Below are 19,506 nucleotides of genomic sequence, written 5' to 3' on the forward strand. Positions count from 1 at the left end.
AAGAGGTTGAATAAGTTATGGGTTTAAGGTTTAACGTGCTACAATGAAATAGGGATGTTAACTCTCCATATTATAGTTCCCGCACGTGACCACCTTTGGCCTCTAGACTTGATTCCACCTGTTATAATACAAAAATAGGTTAAAATACTCCGTTGGTTCTCGTTTTTGTCGCAAAATCTCAATTTGGTCCTCGTATTTTTATTAGTTTTAATTAGGTCCTCATTTTTGTAAATTAGTATCAATTAGGTCCTTTCCGTTAGTAGAGAACTAACACCGTTAAGTAGGTGCCACGTGTCACTCCTCATTTTTTTGAATTTTTTTTTTAAATATTTATGCCACGTGTCACGTCTGTAGTGTGCCACAGTCAATCTAATATGGTAACACGTGTCAAATTATTGTATGAATCTCAATTTGGTCCTCATTTGTTAATTTGATTTGATTTGAGTCCCAAAATTTTTTAAAAATTTTCAATTTCAGGCACTCCAAATTTAGACCAAATTTTACTTTTATATAATTTATGATTATTTTTATTAAAATTGATATTTTTATTAAATATTTTAATAATATTAATTGTATTTAATATTAAAATTTTAAATATATTTATTTTAATTTGTTATAAAATTATTTTAAAATTTTATATTTGAATTTATAAAATTGTTATTTTTAAGCTAACTGTAAAATATTGTTGATATTGAATATTATACAAATATTTCGAATATAAATTTATTAATCTACATATTTATAATTTTAAAATAAAATAAGTAAGTTTAATGTAAAATATAAATTTAAATAAATTAAATATTGTTAAAAATATATAATAGAAATATCACTTGTAATAAAAGTATCATATTACATTTATAAAAAAAATTAAATTTGTTCTAAATTTGGTTGTTCTAAATTTGGAGCACATAAAATTAAAAAATTAAAAAAAAATTTGGGACTGAAATTAAATCAAATTAACAAAAATGAGAACCAAATTGAGATTCATACAATAATTTGACATGTGTCACCATATTAAATTGACACGTGACACACTACAAACTTGACACGTAGCATAAATATTTTTAAAAAAATTAAAAATTCAAAAAAATTCAAAAAAAATTCAAAAAATTCAAAAAAAACGAGGAGCTGACACGTGACACCTACAATATTTTACGACAAAAACGAAAACCAACGGAATATTTTAATCTAAAAAAATATAACCAAGAACATGCTACACACCAATTTTGATCCATTTTGTTATTTCTATTTTGAAAAACTATCTAATTAAAACTTTTGTTTGAAATGAAATTCTACCCACATTTTCTTCTAAAACTTCATTCCTCAATTTACCCTTAACTTTTGTGAAGAAAATACAATAAATTAAAAGGCCATTTCTTCTTGCACTTCCATAATTTCAACTTCCACTTCCATAAATTTTTGTATTTCAAAATGTAAAAATCTGAAATACAGTTTTTAATATTTGGAATTCTAAATTCAAAAATACAAAATTCACATTCCGGATAGCATAATCTAAAAACATTAGAATTTATGAGTGGTGAAAGAAATTTGTGGTAGTGCAGGAAGAAATTGCCCTATAGCAGTGTAGCCGAAGAAAGACCCCAAGATCGAAGTTAAGTACAATCTATATGAAAAAAAAAATACAGTAGCAAACCACATTTCAAGATGCTTGCATTCTCCAAATCAGTATCAAAGAAAATTTCTACAAGTATAATGTAACGTTAAAATTTGAAACACATAAGACGCTTGCATTCACTAAGAAACTTATCCAATGTTTTGAAACACTATCTACAAATTCACGAAATGCTTGAATTAAGATATAACGTTGACCCACAAGAAAAGTGAAGGTCCTTTTCTGAACAATGATTACTGGATCTAAGAGAAATTGAAATCACATTTTTAACCACTTTGGTTTAACAAGTTTTTTCTCGGCAGGTTTGCGTTGTTCAACAGGAGGAGGATGTGTTGGCACAGCAGGTTCAGGTTTTGACTGTACTAAAGGCTCAAATTGTTGGCCTTCATCATTAGCAGCATGCAGTTCCTTCAAAGACAAGATATCTTCTTCAAGGTAAGGACCAGTGCTACCTAAACACCCCATCAAATAAGAAAAGAAGAAAAATATAACAGCTGGTAATTATTTAATCCCATACAAGGTAGTAAGAAACACGCAGCCTTTTCAGCAGTGCATCTCTAATTAACTAGAAAAATATAAATGCACATTTCACATTTTAGGCGACAATATAAATGCACAAACAGTACAGAAAGAGACTAAATATAAAATCTGAAACAGATCAATCACATTGAAGAATTTAAACATTGAATGATGTTCAAAACCAACCTACAAATACTCCAAAAATATCTTCTTAAAAATTGATCTCGCATGTGGAGAGGTCAAATTTAGTATTGACATGAAAATTTGGTCCTCCATACATTAGTACTGATATCAAAATCAGGTAATAAAATACTTAACCCCTAAATTGATCCTTCATAGATTAGTGTCACGATGTTAATTCTCCAAAGATTTTGTGAAGTGAGATAAAAAAATGAAAGAATTGCTAAACATTTCCTCTTCGGTTGCTAATTCAAAGGACTTTACAGGATGAACTTACCTTTAGGGACATCGTATGAGAAGTAGACAATGGCACCAGGACAAAAGCCAGCATCATAAAAATTCTGAGACATGTCTTTCATAATCTTTTTAGGCGGAGTTGTATCTGCATCATTCAAAGTTAACATGATTTATTTCTCAAATCATGTCCAACGCAACTTTTTACTGGTTAATTATTTATAATCAAGAGATGATTCATTCTAAGCCACACTAAACTAATGGTAAATGGGTTAAGAGAATTTGAGTTATGCGATAAAGGTCGGTACAAATTCTAAGCACCATATATCATTCAAATCTAATCTCAAATAAATACTAATATGCCTACATATATAGAATGGCTGCTCTGGCAGTGCAATAACTTTAGTCAGGACATCAATTAAACTCTGGACTGTTTCCGATGGGTGGAATGTGGTCTCCAATGTGTGATTATCCGGGAATCGAACTCTAATTATAGCCTGCAAAAAACCCCAAACGAACATAAAAGATAAATTTATGTTTTACCAATCTGATTTATTCATAAAGCATTTATGAGGAGTGAAAATATATCCCATATGGAACAGAGTAAATCTTGTACACAAGTGACATACTATCCATATTTAGATTGATTTGTTTTCTGATTGTTTCCTAATTATTTTCGTAAACAGATAAATTCTAAATTTCTAATCCCTGAAACTAATTGGAGTGATTATCTCATCCTTGTAAGTTTTTTACTGTTATCATGGAAACATAACACATTATTCACTATTTACAGTCTCAAATCCAACTATAACAACAACAACAACAATAAAAATAATAATAACAACTACAACAACCTTGGTCATTTCTGACCTACGTGCTGCCTCTTCTGCTTCTCGGATTTTTCGAGTCTTCAAGAACTTGTCTGAGAAAATTGAATACATTTAAATTTTAATGTAATATTTTGTCTAAGCAATTCCTGACATATATAACAACTTAACTGTTTAACATCACTCTTTTAAAAAGTACCATCACCCATGAATTTTATAAATAAAAACAAATACATTTTTCTATCAGCACAAAATCAAATACATACAATTGCATTTAAAAAGCCAAAATGTAGAAGATAAAAAAGTTTACTAGAGGATGGTTTGAACAGCATTAAAAGAAATCGCAATTCTAACTTCCTAAGCAAACAAATGGCTCATTAACCTTGACTAGATAATCAATTTCGTCCTTATATTTTCTGTAAAGATTAAAATTATTAGCATCACTATAGAACAATGAATTCCCAATTAAGTTGACACCTTAAAGTCCACTAATCATTTGCAGCACGTCAAAGTAAATTAAAAAGAAAGAAAAACATAAACAAGACACAAGGATATCGAACCAAAAAGCTTGTCCTCATATTTTAACTTTTGCTTTCTCGACTTCATTAGATTATCATTTTTTTAGAAGTAAACATTAAATTCGTCAGGTAATGATCAAAATGGAAATGAAATGAGGGGAAGAGGATAAAAGTTACCCTGTTTGAGAGTTTAAATTAGATAGGAGGGAAATGGAACAGAAGGGGAATTATTTTTTGTCGTTTCCCCTTGAGGATAAAAATATCACTTCCCACTGATTGGGGTGGAATGAGGAGAAACACAAGGATAACGGAATGTTGTACACAGTTAGCACAATGGTAGCTTTGTCCCATGCCACTTCTCCCCATCCCAGCTGATCCCCTCTTTTCATGTTCAGTGTCATTAACCAAATAGATCCGTACAGAGAGTAAATAAATAAAGTGTACATCAATGCAGACAGGGCAGAAAAATAGTTTATAATAAATGGTTTATAAAATTTTACTTTTCTTGTGGAATGGTTAATATTATCATCATTACCTTCCTTTTTAGCTGCCAAAAGTCTGTGATAATCTTCAGCAGTAAACTCATAGAAGTCATCAGTCACCTCTTCTAGAAACCAACCATAAACAAAAGTTTAATCAGGATATTTGAGAATAAAGCCAACAATATCAATAAATAAAAATTTGCAGGAAAGCATTTCTAGTGCCTTGGGATATTGTCAATAAGATAGGGTGCAGTTACCATTGGATAATGCAGCATTTGATGATGAAGAAACATATGTTTCAAAAACACGGATCTCTCGCCCAGCTCTTTCTTTCAATGCATCAAGCTTGATCTGCTTCAATACAATATAATGGTGAAGGAAATATCATCGAAATAAATAGTTCATTGAAGTGTACAAGCAATAAACCTGAATCAGGAAAATTTTGGTAGCAGTACAAATACATAAATGCCTCATGGAAGATCAAAGATAATAATTTCTGAGGACAGGGAAAGGGAAATCCTTGTTATTATTTCAATTTAACAAGTTCAAAGAATCAAGAGTATTTTTATCTTGGTTTGGAAGGCGAATGCTTTTGAGTGCTGTAAGTTGCCATTTGAATTCCACATCACACAACTCACTTGTGGCTGGGTTCACATATGTAACCAACCAGTTTGGTCACGCACGAAGAGGTTATGAGAAAATACTAAAAAGGTTGGGCCAGAAGGGTGGGAAACAGCCTCTCTTAACCCTCAACTGTGATCCCCACCACAGCAATTTAGAAAGAAACCCTATCTTTCTTTTCTTTGTTATCTGCCTCTCCTTACACCCCATAGAGTTGCATGTACTTCATACATTCAATGTTTCATTCTATTTTATTACCAGTTGAAATAAATGTGGGAGGTCTGACTGGTCATTGTCCCCTGCCTCTACTTTGGTATTTTTACGCTTATTGTCTCTACCCTGAACAGACATAGAAACTTCCAAAACACATCCTCAAAATGAGAACAGACAGGAAAAATGAGTTCAGACAAGATAAAAAAAAAAAAAAATGTCCAGAGAGTCAAATTTGAATGGTGTTACATGAGATTCAATCTTTTGCTATATACAATTGAAATCCCAAACCACTCCCAAAGCCTGGGCCAAAACAGCCGTGCTTGAATCAGAGAAAATCTCAAATTTTATGATCTGATAAGAAAGATCAGTTATCTTCCATCACACCAAATTACTTCAAATCCAGAACAGATAGCTGAAAACTCACAAAATTATGCAATACAATCTAGGTCATGATTTTGACAACAAAGATAAGGAAAATGGTGGTAAGCCAATAGGACTGATTAAATTTTCAAATGCTTTGTTTGGATAGGACTATTCAAATTCACTGAATTTTAATTTTCTTGTTGTATACAGTGTTTCAATTAACAAAAAACAAGGAAAAATATTTTAATATTAAATAATTAAATAATATTCTACAATTCAAAAATATCATTTCGCAATATATTTCCATCAACATTAGTTGAGGCTATTTTTTGGTCAAAGTTTTCGAAGATTTGTTTAGTAATGTCATCAAGGGTGTTTTTCTCAATGGACATTGGTTGAGATTATTTTCATTAGATACCACCAACAATTAATTTTGCGAACAAATCCGGTTTATCTTTTGACATCAACAGTCAAGGGGTCTTTGGCCAACATTTTTACTAAATTGGCCATATGATATTGGAAAAGAACATCTTAGTCAAGGCTAGATGAAAATTTTCCCAATTGACAATAAAAAATTTCAACGAAGTAAAAAACAAGATAATGCTGATGCCAGCCAAAATACAAACATTGCAATTATCGACCAAGACAACTCTAATAAACGTCAAGGGAAAAAGACTTGATGACATCAGCCGAAAAATAGTCCCTTTAACATTGGCTAAGTAAACTCTCTGACTAATGTTGACTAAGAAATGACTCTACTCTAAATCAATGGAAAAATAATCTCAACAATTTTAACCAACAAATAACCTATATCAATATCGGTTAAGTAATCTTGACTTATACTAGGCAAGAAAACAGTTACATCCACATTGTTAATAATAAAAAAAAAAACAAGCTGATATCACTTGAAAAGTAGCCCAAACAACGGCTAACGACTTCCCAACCAGGGCCAAACATATAAATCCAGGCCAAGACCAAGCTAGTGAGAAAAATTAGAAGAGAAGAGACTAGATATGAAACAAGAGAAAGTACAAACATTTCAAATTTCAAATTCTTACATTTTAGGAAGAATTTAAAAGGGGATGGGTTCTTGCAAACCAAATTCCAGAAGTGATGGCATGATTGATGAGAATGTCGACCAAAGAATTAAAAGAGGAATAAGAACACCCTTTGTGGAGAGTTGAACAGATGAAAGGAAGACTCGCTAAAAGTTATAGAAGGAAACACTAGCCAACCCCACCAAAGTGGGAGATAGTTGCTGTAGTTAGTGAGTATAAAATATCAAAGAATGCATAGTGCAATCAACAACCTTTTCATGCAATTGTATGTAAAATATTTCTATGTCAAGGCTGGCTGAACAGCAAGGGAATCTAGAAAAGGTTTGGAGTAATCTACTACTGAAAATTAAATTGCAAAAAGTGATTTTTTAAGAGGCCAAATAATGTATTATAACAAAAAGAAAAGGTAGATATTACTCACAAGATGTGAACAGCATTTAGCATTAGTACACTAAGAAAGTCCCATCCTGACATTAAGCTTATAAAACTACCACACATCCCATCCCAATATGAACAAGCTCAAAAGAAAAACAAACAACACAATAGCAAACAGGAGAAACAAAGCATGAAAAATTCTACTGCTATCGCCAATTCTACTGCCATCTTAATACGAAGCAAAGGATGAACCCGCAAAACATAAAAGGGGAATGACGATGTTTTGTTGCTCTTGGCTGTAATCCACGAGCAAGATCTAAACTTAATTACCTCCATCACTTTTTCCAACAAGTGATTATAATCAAGTTGATGAGAAAGACAGACCACTAAAGGAGATCACCACATGAGTAAATTTTACAATTTCCGCCCCATTTTAGGTTGCACAATTAAATGATTAGTTCTTGTGTTTTTAATCCTTAAAAACTATTTCCTTTATTGGGTACCTTGTTAGTAAATACGACTGTCAATTCAAAAACACTGAAAAACATACAGAGAGCGCTGAGAACAAAAATTATTTGCTTTCGAAGGATGTAAACAATCCAATAAAAGAACCTTGCGAAACCCATCAAAGAAATCTTAAATAATCAATAGAAAGGAAAATATTAAAAACTGTTTTTTTTTTTTAATTGGGCATCCTGTTAGTACCTATCAATGTCAATTCAAAAACGCTGGGAAAACATATAGACAGCGCTGAGAACAAAAATATTTTGCTTACCAAGGAAGTTGACGATCCAATAATAAAAAAGAAAGCTTGCAAGAAACCCACCAAAGAACTCTTAAAATTATCAACAAAAGGCAAAAATAAATCCAACCCAGATCAGAAGAGAAGATGAATAGATTATCAAAGAGATGGTGACAACACATAATTCCCAGAAATCGCACAGAACAAAGAATTCAAACAAGATAAAAAGAAGAAGTAGTGGAATAGCAGAAGAAAGAAACCTTGGTGGCAGCTTCAGTGTCCATGTCGGTGGAAAATTTGTAGGTGGCCCTTCTCTTCGTGTTAGATGTTAGTGTGCAGGAACCCACGACCATTATAAGCGATATGAAACCAAGACTCTTAATATTGTGAAAATTTTGTGTTTTCTATGAGCCGTTTCACTCTCTCTCTCTCTCTCCTCTCTCTCTCTCTCTCCCACCTTTTTATAATAATCTCTTTGGATCACTTTGATTATTTTCTTCTTAGATATATGGTAACGGGGGTAGTTTCACAAATTTATTTAAACAAAAGGCACTAAAATCTTCTTCGTTTTCTTTTTCACAGATTCACAAGTTTGGTATTCTTTGTATGCAAGCAAGGGTTGCACCTCATGATCATAATCTACCCTGTAAAATCACTTTTTACCGGACATCTTGGTTAGATTCTTTAAATTTAACATTTAGGTGTTTAGGTTTTGTATAAACCCTGAGTTTTTTCAGTAGAAAAGTATTAAAAGTTTAACATTTTGTCATTTACGTTTTGTATAAAATTCTAAGTTTTAATAGTAAAAAGAAAGTAATAAATTACATAATTAAATCAACTTTTTAACTTGCTAAAAGCTAACCTGTAACTAAAACTGTAAATAAAAGTTTAAATTATGTTCATGATCTTTGTTTTTTTTCGAAAATATTGATTTGATCTTTTATTATTTAATAGAAAAGTATTAAAAGTTTAACATTTTGGCATTTACGTTTTGTATAAAACTATGTTTTAATAGTAAAAAAAAGGTAATAAATTACATAATTAAATAATTTTTTAACTTGTTAAAAGTTAACATGTAAATAAAAGGTTAAATTATGTTGATGATCCTATTTTTTTTAATCTTTTTATTTTTATAATTCTCAATTAGATTTCCAATTTCGATAAATGGTATCAATGATGTCTTTTCTGATAAGTTGGGGTAAACGACGTTAAGGGAACAATAAAGTGACATGGTTATGTGTGTTGAAATAGTGATAAGGCAAATAAAATTGAAATAAATAACTGACATGGAAAATTGTTATTTAATAATCGAAAATGATATTTGAACAAATTTTTTTACAAGATTTTGACAAATTTGACGTGGCAACAGACTATTAAATTTTTTATTACAAAATGCTTTAAAAAGGTAACGCTTACACGTGCGGGGGTTGGTTTCTTTGGCAACTGAAAGAGAGAACTGAATGAGAGTTCGATGTGGGTTTGCGGAGACTACAGCCACCTTTCGTCGTCGACGGCAAGGATTTCGTCATCCACAGCGTTGCATTGTAAGTTTGTTGTGCTTCCATTAGACATTTTCCTACGGTGTTCAATGGTGATGAATTTTATTTCGTTTTCGTAAAGTTTTGAGCTTTTGTGTGAAAAAGTTGGTTTTGAAGATTTTCGTTTTTCATGGAAGTTTGGAAAACTGATTTGATGGTGTTGTCATGAGTGTTTTGTGCATTTTTAGTGGCCATTGTTGTAGTTTGTTGTTGTGTGCTCTAGAGTTGTGGTTCTTTGTAAATTTTAAAGAAAGCACATGTTTTGTATTTCCGTATTTGGGTCCTGGTGTGTTGTTGTTTGGATTTTAATTTTGTAGTGAGTTACTTGATTGTTATGTAATTTTTGGGGTTTCAAGAGAAGGTGGTTTTCAACGTGTGGTGGTTCAGCAATGTCCTATTGTTTGTATTTCATGTTGTGTAAGAAATGTCCTCTGGTTTGTGTTGGTATTTGGAATAATGACATTGGTTGCAATTTTTTTTGTAGTAGTAGGATATGAAAATGTTGTGGCTGGTCAATTTGGATTTAATGACAAGGTATTGGCATGATGTTATTTCTATATTCTGTTGTGATTCTTTTGCTATCAAAATTATAATGAAGTATTAATTTTTGCAATTTTGTTGATTGTTAGGCTCGATTACGTACATTTTGTTACATAAAGTGCATTGCCGAAATGAATGGATTGATCTTGGATAGTCATCGTGCAAGGATTGAGGATACACCATTCAAATGGTGTTTGTACATGCGAAAACCATTACAGATATGTAACCCTCTTTTGCTTGAGATGTTGAAGCGTTGGTTACCTGCTCAGGAATCGTTTCGTGTGATGCAACGGTCTATCCCATTTACTTGTGTTGACATTTGCAAGTGTTTAGGATTGGGGGTTGTTGGGTTAGATGTAGATTTTGATAAAAATGTTTATGGGGTAGTGGGTGGACTTTTGAAAGACAGAATAATAATTGTTGAAACTGTTATTGAAATCATTAAGAGTTTGGTTGAGAGTGATTCTGATGAAGTTGATAACGTATGTCGTTTGTACATATTTTTTTGTTTTGTTGTGCTTTACTTTCCTAGGAATTCGAAAACTATTAGTAATATTCCTTGTAGCATTTTAGATGATATAGACAGGTTGTCAAATTACAATTGGGGTAAAGCAGTTTATAATTATTTGGTTAAAAGTTTAAGTCGTGAGTTTTTGGCACTCCGACAGACGGAGCTTTGCCTAAGTGGGTCAGCAACAGTTTTGCAGGTACATAGTACTTCATTTAATTCGTATTCTTTATTTGTACTATGTTTAAAATGTCGTAATATAGTATGTTGTTTGGTGTAGATTTGGGCTGTAGAAAGACTTTCTTTGTGTGGGCCAGAATTGCAGTTAATGTTTCCGAGAATATTGGCCTGGTCAGATGTTCACTTCAAGTCAAGACGCATTGAGAAGTTATTCCAAGAGAGCCAAGTAAAAGTTCATACAATTTATGGTTTATAACAATGTTTACTATTTTTTAACACTAAGTTCTTTGTTTTGGTGTTATTTTAGATATTCTAGGAATGGAGGCTGAGAGAAGAAGATAAGCAAAATAAAATGATTCGTGAAGCGTTGCAATTGGGTGAGGAACCAAACTCCAAAAAATCGCATGTGGATGTAAAGTTGGCTTCGGCAAAAGATTTGCTAAAGAGGTTGAGAAATCATGGAAGACGCCTACGGAGGATGAAGGAGGAAATGAGTGTATTCCGCGAAGAAATATCTTCTCGATGTCATGGTGGGGATGATGAAGGTGGGCAAGATGTTGAGGGAGAAGAAGGTGATGAGGTTGAGGTTGAACCTCGTGAGCATGATGATGAAGTTTGTCCTGACACTGCACATGTCATTGAAAGAATGAATGGTTATGATGTTGGGAAAACTTTTGATTTGAACTTTGCATCCGATGTTGGCATTTATGGTGAAGTTGCATCGCTTCAAGTTATAGTTCCATATGTTGCACAACAATCATCAATGACTGAATTTAAAGTTGACTTCATGAAGTTGTATAGGAGTGTAACATATTTCGGTGTACCTTACAGGTATAAGTAATCTTTTTGTTCATTATTGTTATGAAGTGGTTATAGAATTTTTTTATATCTTATTAACATAGTTTACTTGTAGGGTGGTTGTAAGACCCGTGAAATTTAATTAATTAAATAAATAAATAATTAATAAATGCGGGTAGGAGAATTAATTATGATATTAATTATGAGGGGAATGATGTGGAAAAGTACTAGCTCATGTGGTTGAGAGTACTTTGATTATGTGAGAGGATTTGGGTTCGAGTCCTATGTATGCCTTTTTGTGTTATTATTCGTTGTTATTTTTAAAATGTGATAATCATGTTGTGGAATAGTATGAATATTGAATTATGATTGTTAGCATGAAATATGAATTGGCATGATGGTTTGATATTGATTTGGGGAATTGCATGGTTGTGGGTTCAAGTCTTGGAGAACTTACATTAAACCTTATCTTTTTGGTGTTTTTGGATTGGGTTGAATATGAAAGGGTTTAAAGGAAACCCTAGTGGTATGAGGGGTGGTTGGAAAATGGCCATAATGAGTTGGTAAATAACAATAAACACCACTTAATAAGTAAATTTCGTCCTAAAGCATTTGGCTAGTTTTTAGGCATACTTTAAAAGGTGAAAATGAGGTAAATGGGAGGGTTTTGGCAAGCTGGAAACTAGACCAAAAGAGAGAGCGAAAATCATAGAGAGTGTGAGAGGTTCTAGTGTGATTTTGGGGTTGGATTGAGAGTAGGTGAAGGAGCCAAATTGGGAAGGGAGGATATTCACTCGTTAAGCTTTAAGCGGAGAACAACCAGGTTAGGGGAGTTTACTCGCGCTAAATTTTATGTTAATCATGACTGGTATGCAAATTGTATATAAATGTATCTTGAACCTCTGCTGTTTGTGCATTCTCGCAATTCTGGAAAATTTCCAGAAACCGCCTGGCGGGCTGTTCATAGCCGCTAGGCGGCACATGCATTTCCTTACTTGTTGTGGGTTCCTGAAGAGGAACCGCCTGGCGGCACCTTCCTTGGCCGCCAGGCGACACATGGCTATACTCAGTGTTTCTAGGTCTTATGAAGGACCTAGCGGTGGCTGTCGAACCGCCAGGCGATACGGACCCCTTTTGGTTCGGATTTGACAATGTTGAGGTACCAGGGGTGGTTTTGATAAAGGAAAAATTGGGGTTACTCATGGGAGGAAGATTTGATGTGGATTAGTCTTTGAATTCCACGGGATGGATAGTTAAATTGAATGGAACAGTGCCATATATATATATATATTCTAGGGGCGATGATGTAGGATCATTTCGATTCGTCATGTGTTAATGAGAAGTGTTGTTGAGATGGTGTGTGAGGAACCTGAGGAAATAGACCCTGATTATCAATACCTGAGTGCATCCATTGGGTAGCGAATCAGATTGGGTCAGAAAAGCGGGAATTGGATGGAGTTGCTAGTGCGGGAATTCTGGAAAATTGCCAGAACTTCATGAACCGCCTGGCGGCACAGGATCTGCCGCCAAACGCTGTCACAGAACCTTGGGTGTGTCTATAACTGCGGAAAGTTTGAGGTTTTGGGATTATTTTGGAAAAAGCTAGGGTTATATTACATGTTTGATGATTATAGGTGAAAGTAGTTTTGTCATGAGGGTGACGGTATTAGTAATGATTGGGATTGATACATAAAATAAGTTGAGGATTCTAGGATGAAGTAGAATCTGATGATTTTAAGAGTGGTATGACTGAGTTAAAACAGAAGGGTATGATGTTGAGTTGGGTTAGCTTTAAGTCCAAATAATAGCTTAAATGGTTGGATAAGTTAACTTCGCCCATTGGAAATCTAAGGACTGTAGAGCAAGTGAGTAATAAGGTTGTGAAATATGGTGGTAGTGTTGCCACGAATGTGACAGGATGATTATGAGTGTTGGAACTATCTTCATGGTTACAATTAGAACGTGAAATACAATTGCGAAATTACTTGGACTGGAGACATTACAGGTAGCAAAGATTACCAATTATAGAGACTCTGAATAAGGGGAAATGGAGTATAGACATTGTAAATGGTCCCTGAACCAAAACAGAATGGTTGTTTTGAAAATACTGTCATGGCGCCTGGCAGTAATGTGAGAACCGCCAGGCGATAGTGTTAAATAGAGGGGGTTGCAAGTTAGTGGCGCCTGGCGGAGGGGAAAAGTCCCGCAAGGCGATAGCGACAAGAACAGTGGCTCCTGGAGCAGCGTCCGCCTAGCGATGTGAATGGTCCCTCTAGGCGGTGGTTGCAGACTTTGTGAGTTTTGAGGCGCTTGGCGCCTGGTGGTATATGTCCCCCGCTAGGCGGTCTGGAAGCGGATAGCGCCTAGCGGTATGTGTCCCCCGCTAGGCGATTTGGCTGTAGTGAGTCCTTGTTATTGGACTTTGTACGGTGTTCTACAAGGCTTTTGGTGGTGCTTTAGAGGTAAGATTGCTGGGTTCCTTTAGTTGAGCTCGGAACGTATCTCTTGAGTTGAGCTCGGGATAGGGGTTAAGCACGTACATTCCTCGTGTTAAGCTCGGAATGGCATCCCTCGAGTTGAGCTCGGGATGGCGGATGAACACGTGGAACCCTTGAGTTGAGCTTGGGTTGGCGAGTGTTGCTGGTGTTAGTGTGCTGGTTGTGGCCAGTACGGATGGGTCTAGTTAGATTGCCCTCCTCAGTTGTTGACTAACGAGTTTGGTAGTCTTGGGACATTAAGGACTATGTTCGTAATTGGGAACTCCACCTGGCGTTACGGTGTGTAATCCGTGGCATTGGTTCCCGCACGTGCTCTGTCGGTTGTGGCCGATAGTTTGGCAGCAAATTACCTTGGGGTAATCACTAGAAGAGGTAAAACCCGAATAGTCTGGTTGTGGCCAGACGGTAGAGAATTGGTTAAGTGATGGTACTTTGATATTTTTGGGGCTTATATCTGTTAATTGATTATATGATATCTATTATGATGTATGTTGTTTTCATAAGCTCACCCTATCTGCTTGTGTTTGGTGATGATCGTGTACGCGGTACACGTGAGCAGAGGATGTTGATGCAGGTGGAGCCGGTGATGCATAGTCGCGAGTGGGGGTCCTTCTAGGGGAACTTCTTATATTTACTTTATTTTGTTTTTGGAAACTGTTGTAAACCCTGATGGGTGAAACTATAACATTGATGTTTTGGTTTATGGAATAAATGCTTATAAACTTTATGCGAACATTTAATAAATTTTAAATTTCCCGCGTTTTTGGGAAATGAGGTTATTCATAAAAACGTTGACTTTATATATTTAATTCTTTTATTTATTTAAACCAGTAATATACTGACAGGATGTTACATTTGGTATCAGAGCATTGTTTTCAAAATGATTTTTGGGGCTAAGGAGAGTGAGCTCATCGTGTCACGAATTGTGTGACAAATGCTTTTGGTTGAAACTATAACATTGTTTTTGGAAACTGTTGTAAACCCTGATGGGTGAAACTATAACATTGATGTTTTGGTTTATGGAATAAATGGTTATAAACTTTATGCAAACATTTAATAAATTTCAAATTTCCCGCGTTTTTGGGAAATGAGGTTATTCATAAAAGCGTTGACTTTATATATTTAATTCTTTTATTTATTTAAACCAGTAATATCCTGACGGAATGTTATATTTGGTATCAGAGCATTGTTTTCAAAATGATTTTTGGGGCTAAGGGGAGTGAGCTCATTGTGTCACGAATTGTGTGACAAATGCTTTTGGTTGAAACTATAACATTGTTTTTGGAAACTGTTGTAAACCCTGATGGGTGAAACTATAACATTGATGTTTTGGTTTATGGAATAAATGCTTATAAACTTTATGCGAACATTTAATAAATTTTAAATTTCCCGCGTTTTTGGGAAATGAGGTTATTCATAAAAGCGTTGACTTTATATATTTAATTCTTTTATTTATTTAAACCAGTAATATCCTGATGGGATGTTACATTTGGTATTAGAGCATTGTTTTCAAAATGATTTTTGGGGCTAAGGGGAGTGAGCTCATCGTGTCACGAATTGTGTGACAAATGCTTTTGGTTGAAACTATAACATTGTTTTTAGAAACTGTTGTAAACCCTGATGGGTGAAACTATAACATTGATGTTTTGGTTTATGGAATAAATGGTTATAAACTTTATGCAAACATTTAATAAATTTTAAATTTCTCGCGTTTTTGGGAAATGAGGTTATTCATAAAAGCGTTGACTTTATATATTTAATTCTTTTATTTATTTAAACCAGTAATATCCTGACGGGATGTTACATTTGGTATCAGAGCATTGTTTTCAAAATGATTTTTGGGGCTAAGGGGAGTGAGCTCATCGTGTCACGAATTGTGTGACAAATTGATTGTGTGCTTTCATGTTGATTTAATCTTAGATGTAGAATTCTGCTTTAAGCTGTGTAATTTAATCAGCTGTAAAAATGTGGCGTGCTCAGGCCATGGCTAACAGGAGGTGGAGAAACACTGTTGGAGCTAACGAGATTGCTCAGGTGATTCATCGCATGGTGGATGCGATGCATCCTATTGCTGCTCAGCCCAGAGTCGTGGTGGCACCCGTACGCCCGGTGACGATGGAGGATTTCATGAGACATAAGCCCTCGAAGTTCTCTGAAAAATCTTCCCCTGACGAGGCAGACGCATGGTTGAGAGAGTGGGAGAAGATCTGTAGGGTGATAGACTGCACTGATGCACAAAAGCTGTCATTTGTCACTTTCCTTTTAGTGGCAGATGCGGAGTACTGGTGGGTTGGCATGCAACAGTTGAGACAGACTCGTGACGAGGAGATCACCTGGACTTCCTTCAGGACCAAATTCCTCGAGAAGTATTTTCCAAACTCGGCGAGACATGAGAGGGAAGCTGAATTCCTCACTTTCCAGTAGGGGAATCTGACTGTGTAGGCATAAACATACAGGTTTGAGTATCTGGCACGATTCTATTCACCTGCAGTCACTGAGGAGTGGAGGTGCAGGAAGTATGAGGGCGGACTAAAACATGAGCTGCGCCGGTTCATAGTACCACTCCGCATCAGAGAGTTTTCGATCTTGGTGGAGCAGGCCAAGGCGGTGGAGCAGCTAAAGACGGGACCCAGTGGTGGGACTCGACCACAGAGGACCACAACCGACCCCCGTCAACAAAAGAAACCATACACCAAACCATCATCTCCATCCAGGAAACTGCAGTGTTTTAACTGTGGTGGTGAGCACTTAAGGAGGGACTGTCCAAAACCCTCTAGCAGTGCTGGAGGCAGCAGTAGCACTAGCAAGTGCTATGTGTGTGACCAGACAGGACATTATGCCAGACATTGTCCTAATAAGAAATCAGTTGGAGGTGCACCAATCAGGAAACCAGTGGGAGATAGGCCCCGAGCACCAGGGCGTGTCTTTGCGCTGACGACCACAGAGGCGACTCAGTTAGGTAATCTGGTACAGGATACTTGTTTGTTGTTTGGTAACCGTGTGGTAGTGTTGTATGATTCAGGAGCTACCTATTCATTCGTATCTAATGAATGTGTGAGGAGGCTCGGGCTTGTGATACGGGAGCTGGGGTGCGAGTTAATAGTCGCCACACCAGCGTCAGGCGAGGTGTCCACCAGTTCTGCTTGCGTGGGATGCCATATGGAGGTGGCGGGTCGCAGATTTAAGGTGAATCTGATTTGCTTGCCCATGAAGGGTCTTGATGTCATTTTGGGTATGGACTGGTTGTCGAGCAATCATGTGGTGATCGATTGCGGACGACGCAGGGTGGTATTCCCTGAGACAATAGGGTTGGAGCTCATCTCTTCTAATCAGGCTGTGAAGGAGATAGAGGATGGCGCCACATGTTTCATGATAGTGGCTCATGCAGAGAAGTTGAGTACTGTAGAGAGAATCAGCAAAATTCCTGTGGTGGAGGAGTACGCAGACGTCTTTCCGGATGAGATTCTGGAATTGCCACCGAGCCGGGATGTGGATTTCACTATAGATCTCATCCCTAGGGCTGGTCCAGTGTCCATGGCACCTTATCGGATGGCACCAGCCGAGTTATCTGAAGAAGCAGATTAAAGATCTGCTTGAGAAAAAGTTTATACATCTGAGTGCATCGCCTTGGGGTGCGCCTGTGTTGTTAGTGATGAAGAAAGACGGCAGCTCCAGATTGTGTGTCGATTACCGGCAGTTAAATAAGTTAACTATTAAGAATAAGTATCCACTGCCGAGGATTGACGATTTTCTAGACCAGTTGAGGGGAGCTGCAGTGTTCTCAAAAATTGACTTGAGATCTGGGTACCATCAGATCCTAGTCAGGCCGGAGGATGTTCAGAAGACAGCTTTTCGGTCGCGCTATGGCCACTATGAGTATGTAGTGATGCCATTTGGGGTGACTAATGCGCCGAGCATATTCATGGATTATATGAACCGGATGTTCCGGCCATAATTGGATCAATTTGTAGTGGTGTTTATTGATGACATCTTGATCTATTCTAAGAGCCAAGAAGCACATGCAAAACATATGAGAGTGGTTTTGGGGATTCTCAGAGAGCATCAGCTGTATGGGAAACTGTCGAAATGCGAGTTCTGGTTGGAAGAGGTAAAGTTCCTGGGTCATGTGATTTCAACCCAAGGAATAGTAGTAGATCCGGCCAAAATCGAGACAGTGGTGAAGTGGGAGAGGCCACAAATAGTCACTGAGGTACGGAGTTTTCTGGGCTTAGCCGGGTATTACAGGCGTTTTGTGGAGGGCTTCTTCAAGATGGTAAGCCCATTGACACAGCTTACCAGGAAGGATCAGCCTTTCTGTTGGATGGATGAATGTGAGGCTTGCTTCAAGGATATGAAGAGGAGGTTGACTACTGCACCAGTGTTGGCGATTCCTGATACGACTAAAATGTTTGAGGTATATTGTGACGCCTCTTATCAGGGATTGGGGTGTGTGCTGATGCAGGATAAACGACCTGTGGCCTATGCATCGAGACAGTTGAAGATGCATGAGAAGAATTACCCGACTCACGATTTGGAGTTGGCTGCAGTGGTTTTTGCCCTAAAAACCTGGCGACATTACTTGTATGGGGCTCAGTTCCAGGTATTCAGCGACCATAAAAGTCTGAGATATTTGTTTGATCAGAAAGAGCTGAATATGAGGCAGAGGCGTTGTATGGAGTACTTGAAAGACTACGACTTTGAGCTTTTGTACCATCCTGGTAAAGCCAATGTCATTGCCGACGCTATGAGTCGGAAGAGAGTTCATGTGGCAGCCATGATGATTAGAGAGCTGGAGTTGATAGAACAGTTAAGGGATATGAACCTGGGATTGGATATGGGTGAAGGTCAGATACGATGCAGTATGCTGAGGATCACCAACCAGTTTCTAGATGAGGTTCGGGTGGAGCAGGGTAATGATCAGGAACTGCAGCAGATCATTAGTGAGTTGGGGACTGAGAAGAGGAAGGACTTCAGGATGGGCAGGGACGGTATTCTACGGTTCAAAGAGAGGGTGTGTATTCCCAGTAGTAGAGTTTTGAGGAAGATGCTCTTAGATGAAGGGCATAAGAGTCGTCTTAGCATACACCCAAGTATGACTAAGATGTATAAAGATTTGAAAGCTACTTTCTGGTGGACAGGTATGAAGACTGATGTAGCTGATTATGTCGCTTCCTACTTGGTGTGTCAAAAAGCGAAGATTGAGCATCAGTGGCCGGGTGGTATGTTGGAGCCTCTGGATATTCCTCAGTGGAAATGGGACAGCATTTCCATGGACTTCATCACACATTTACCGAGATCAGTGAGAGGACACGACTCCATATGGGTAATTGTAGACCGGTTGACGAAGTGTGCACACTTCTTGCCCATGAATCAGAAGATGTCCTTAGATAAGTTGGCGGAATTGTATGTCAAGGAGGTGGTTCGACTACATAGTACTTCATTTAATTAGTATTTTTTATTTGTACTATGTTTAAAATGTCATAATATAGCATGTTGTTTGGTGTAGATTTGGGCTGTAGAAAGATTTTCTTTGTGTGGGCCAGAATTGCAGTTAATGTTTCCGAGAATATTGGCCTGGTCAGATGTTCACTTCAAGTCAAGACGCATTGAGAAGCTATTCCAAGAGAGCCAAGTAAAAGTCCATACAATTTATGGTTTATAACAATGTTTACTATTTTT

The 19,506-nt window shown here is 36.5% G+C and overlaps 2 protein-coding genes across 3 annotated transcripts; one reads left to right on the forward strand and one right to left on the reverse strand.

The window, feature by feature from the left end:
* Nucleotides 1-1,641: 1,641 nt before the first annotated feature.
* On the reverse strand, nucleotides 1,642-8,274 carry LOC114182961 (plant UBX domain-containing protein 1). Of its 2 annotated transcripts, none has more exons than XM_028069773.1 (7): nucleotides 8,026-8,274; nucleotides 4,651-4,744; nucleotides 4,447-4,515; nucleotides 3,421-3,488; nucleotides 2,934-3,063; nucleotides 2,610-2,714; nucleotides 1,642-2,085 (listed from the first exon to the last, which is right to left on the reverse strand). In XM_028069773.1, the coding sequence occupies exons 1-7, from the start codon at nucleotides 8,116-8,118 to the stop codon at nucleotides 1,892-1,894; spliced, it is 753 nt and encodes a 250-aa protein (XP_027925574.1). In that variant the 5' UTR covers nucleotides 8,119-8,274; the 3' UTR covers nucleotides 1,642-1,891. The 2 variants fall into 2 exon arrangements, with proteins under 2 accessions (XP_027925574.1, XP_027925573.1); XM_028069772.1 differs by having other exon boundaries at nucleotides 4,447-4,518.
* Nucleotides 8,275-15,792: 7,518 nt separating this feature from the next.
* LOC114184565 lies at nucleotides 15,793-17,412 on the forward strand. Its single transcript, XM_028071871.1, has 2 exons — nucleotides 15,793-16,193; nucleotides 16,284-17,412. Exons 1-2 carry the CDS (start codon nucleotides 15,793-15,795, stop codon nucleotides 17,410-17,412), a joined length of 1,530 nt encoding a protein of 509 aa, XP_027927672.1.
* Nucleotides 17,413-19,506: the final 2,094 nt, after the last annotated feature.

Source organism: Vigna unguiculata, chromosome 5 (assembly GCF_004118075.2).
Source record: "Vigna unguiculata cultivar IT97K-499-35 chromosome 5, ASM411807v1, whole genome shotgun sequence".
NCBI lineage: Eukaryota > Viridiplantae > Streptophyta > Magnoliopsida > Fabales > Fabaceae > Vigna > Vigna unguiculata.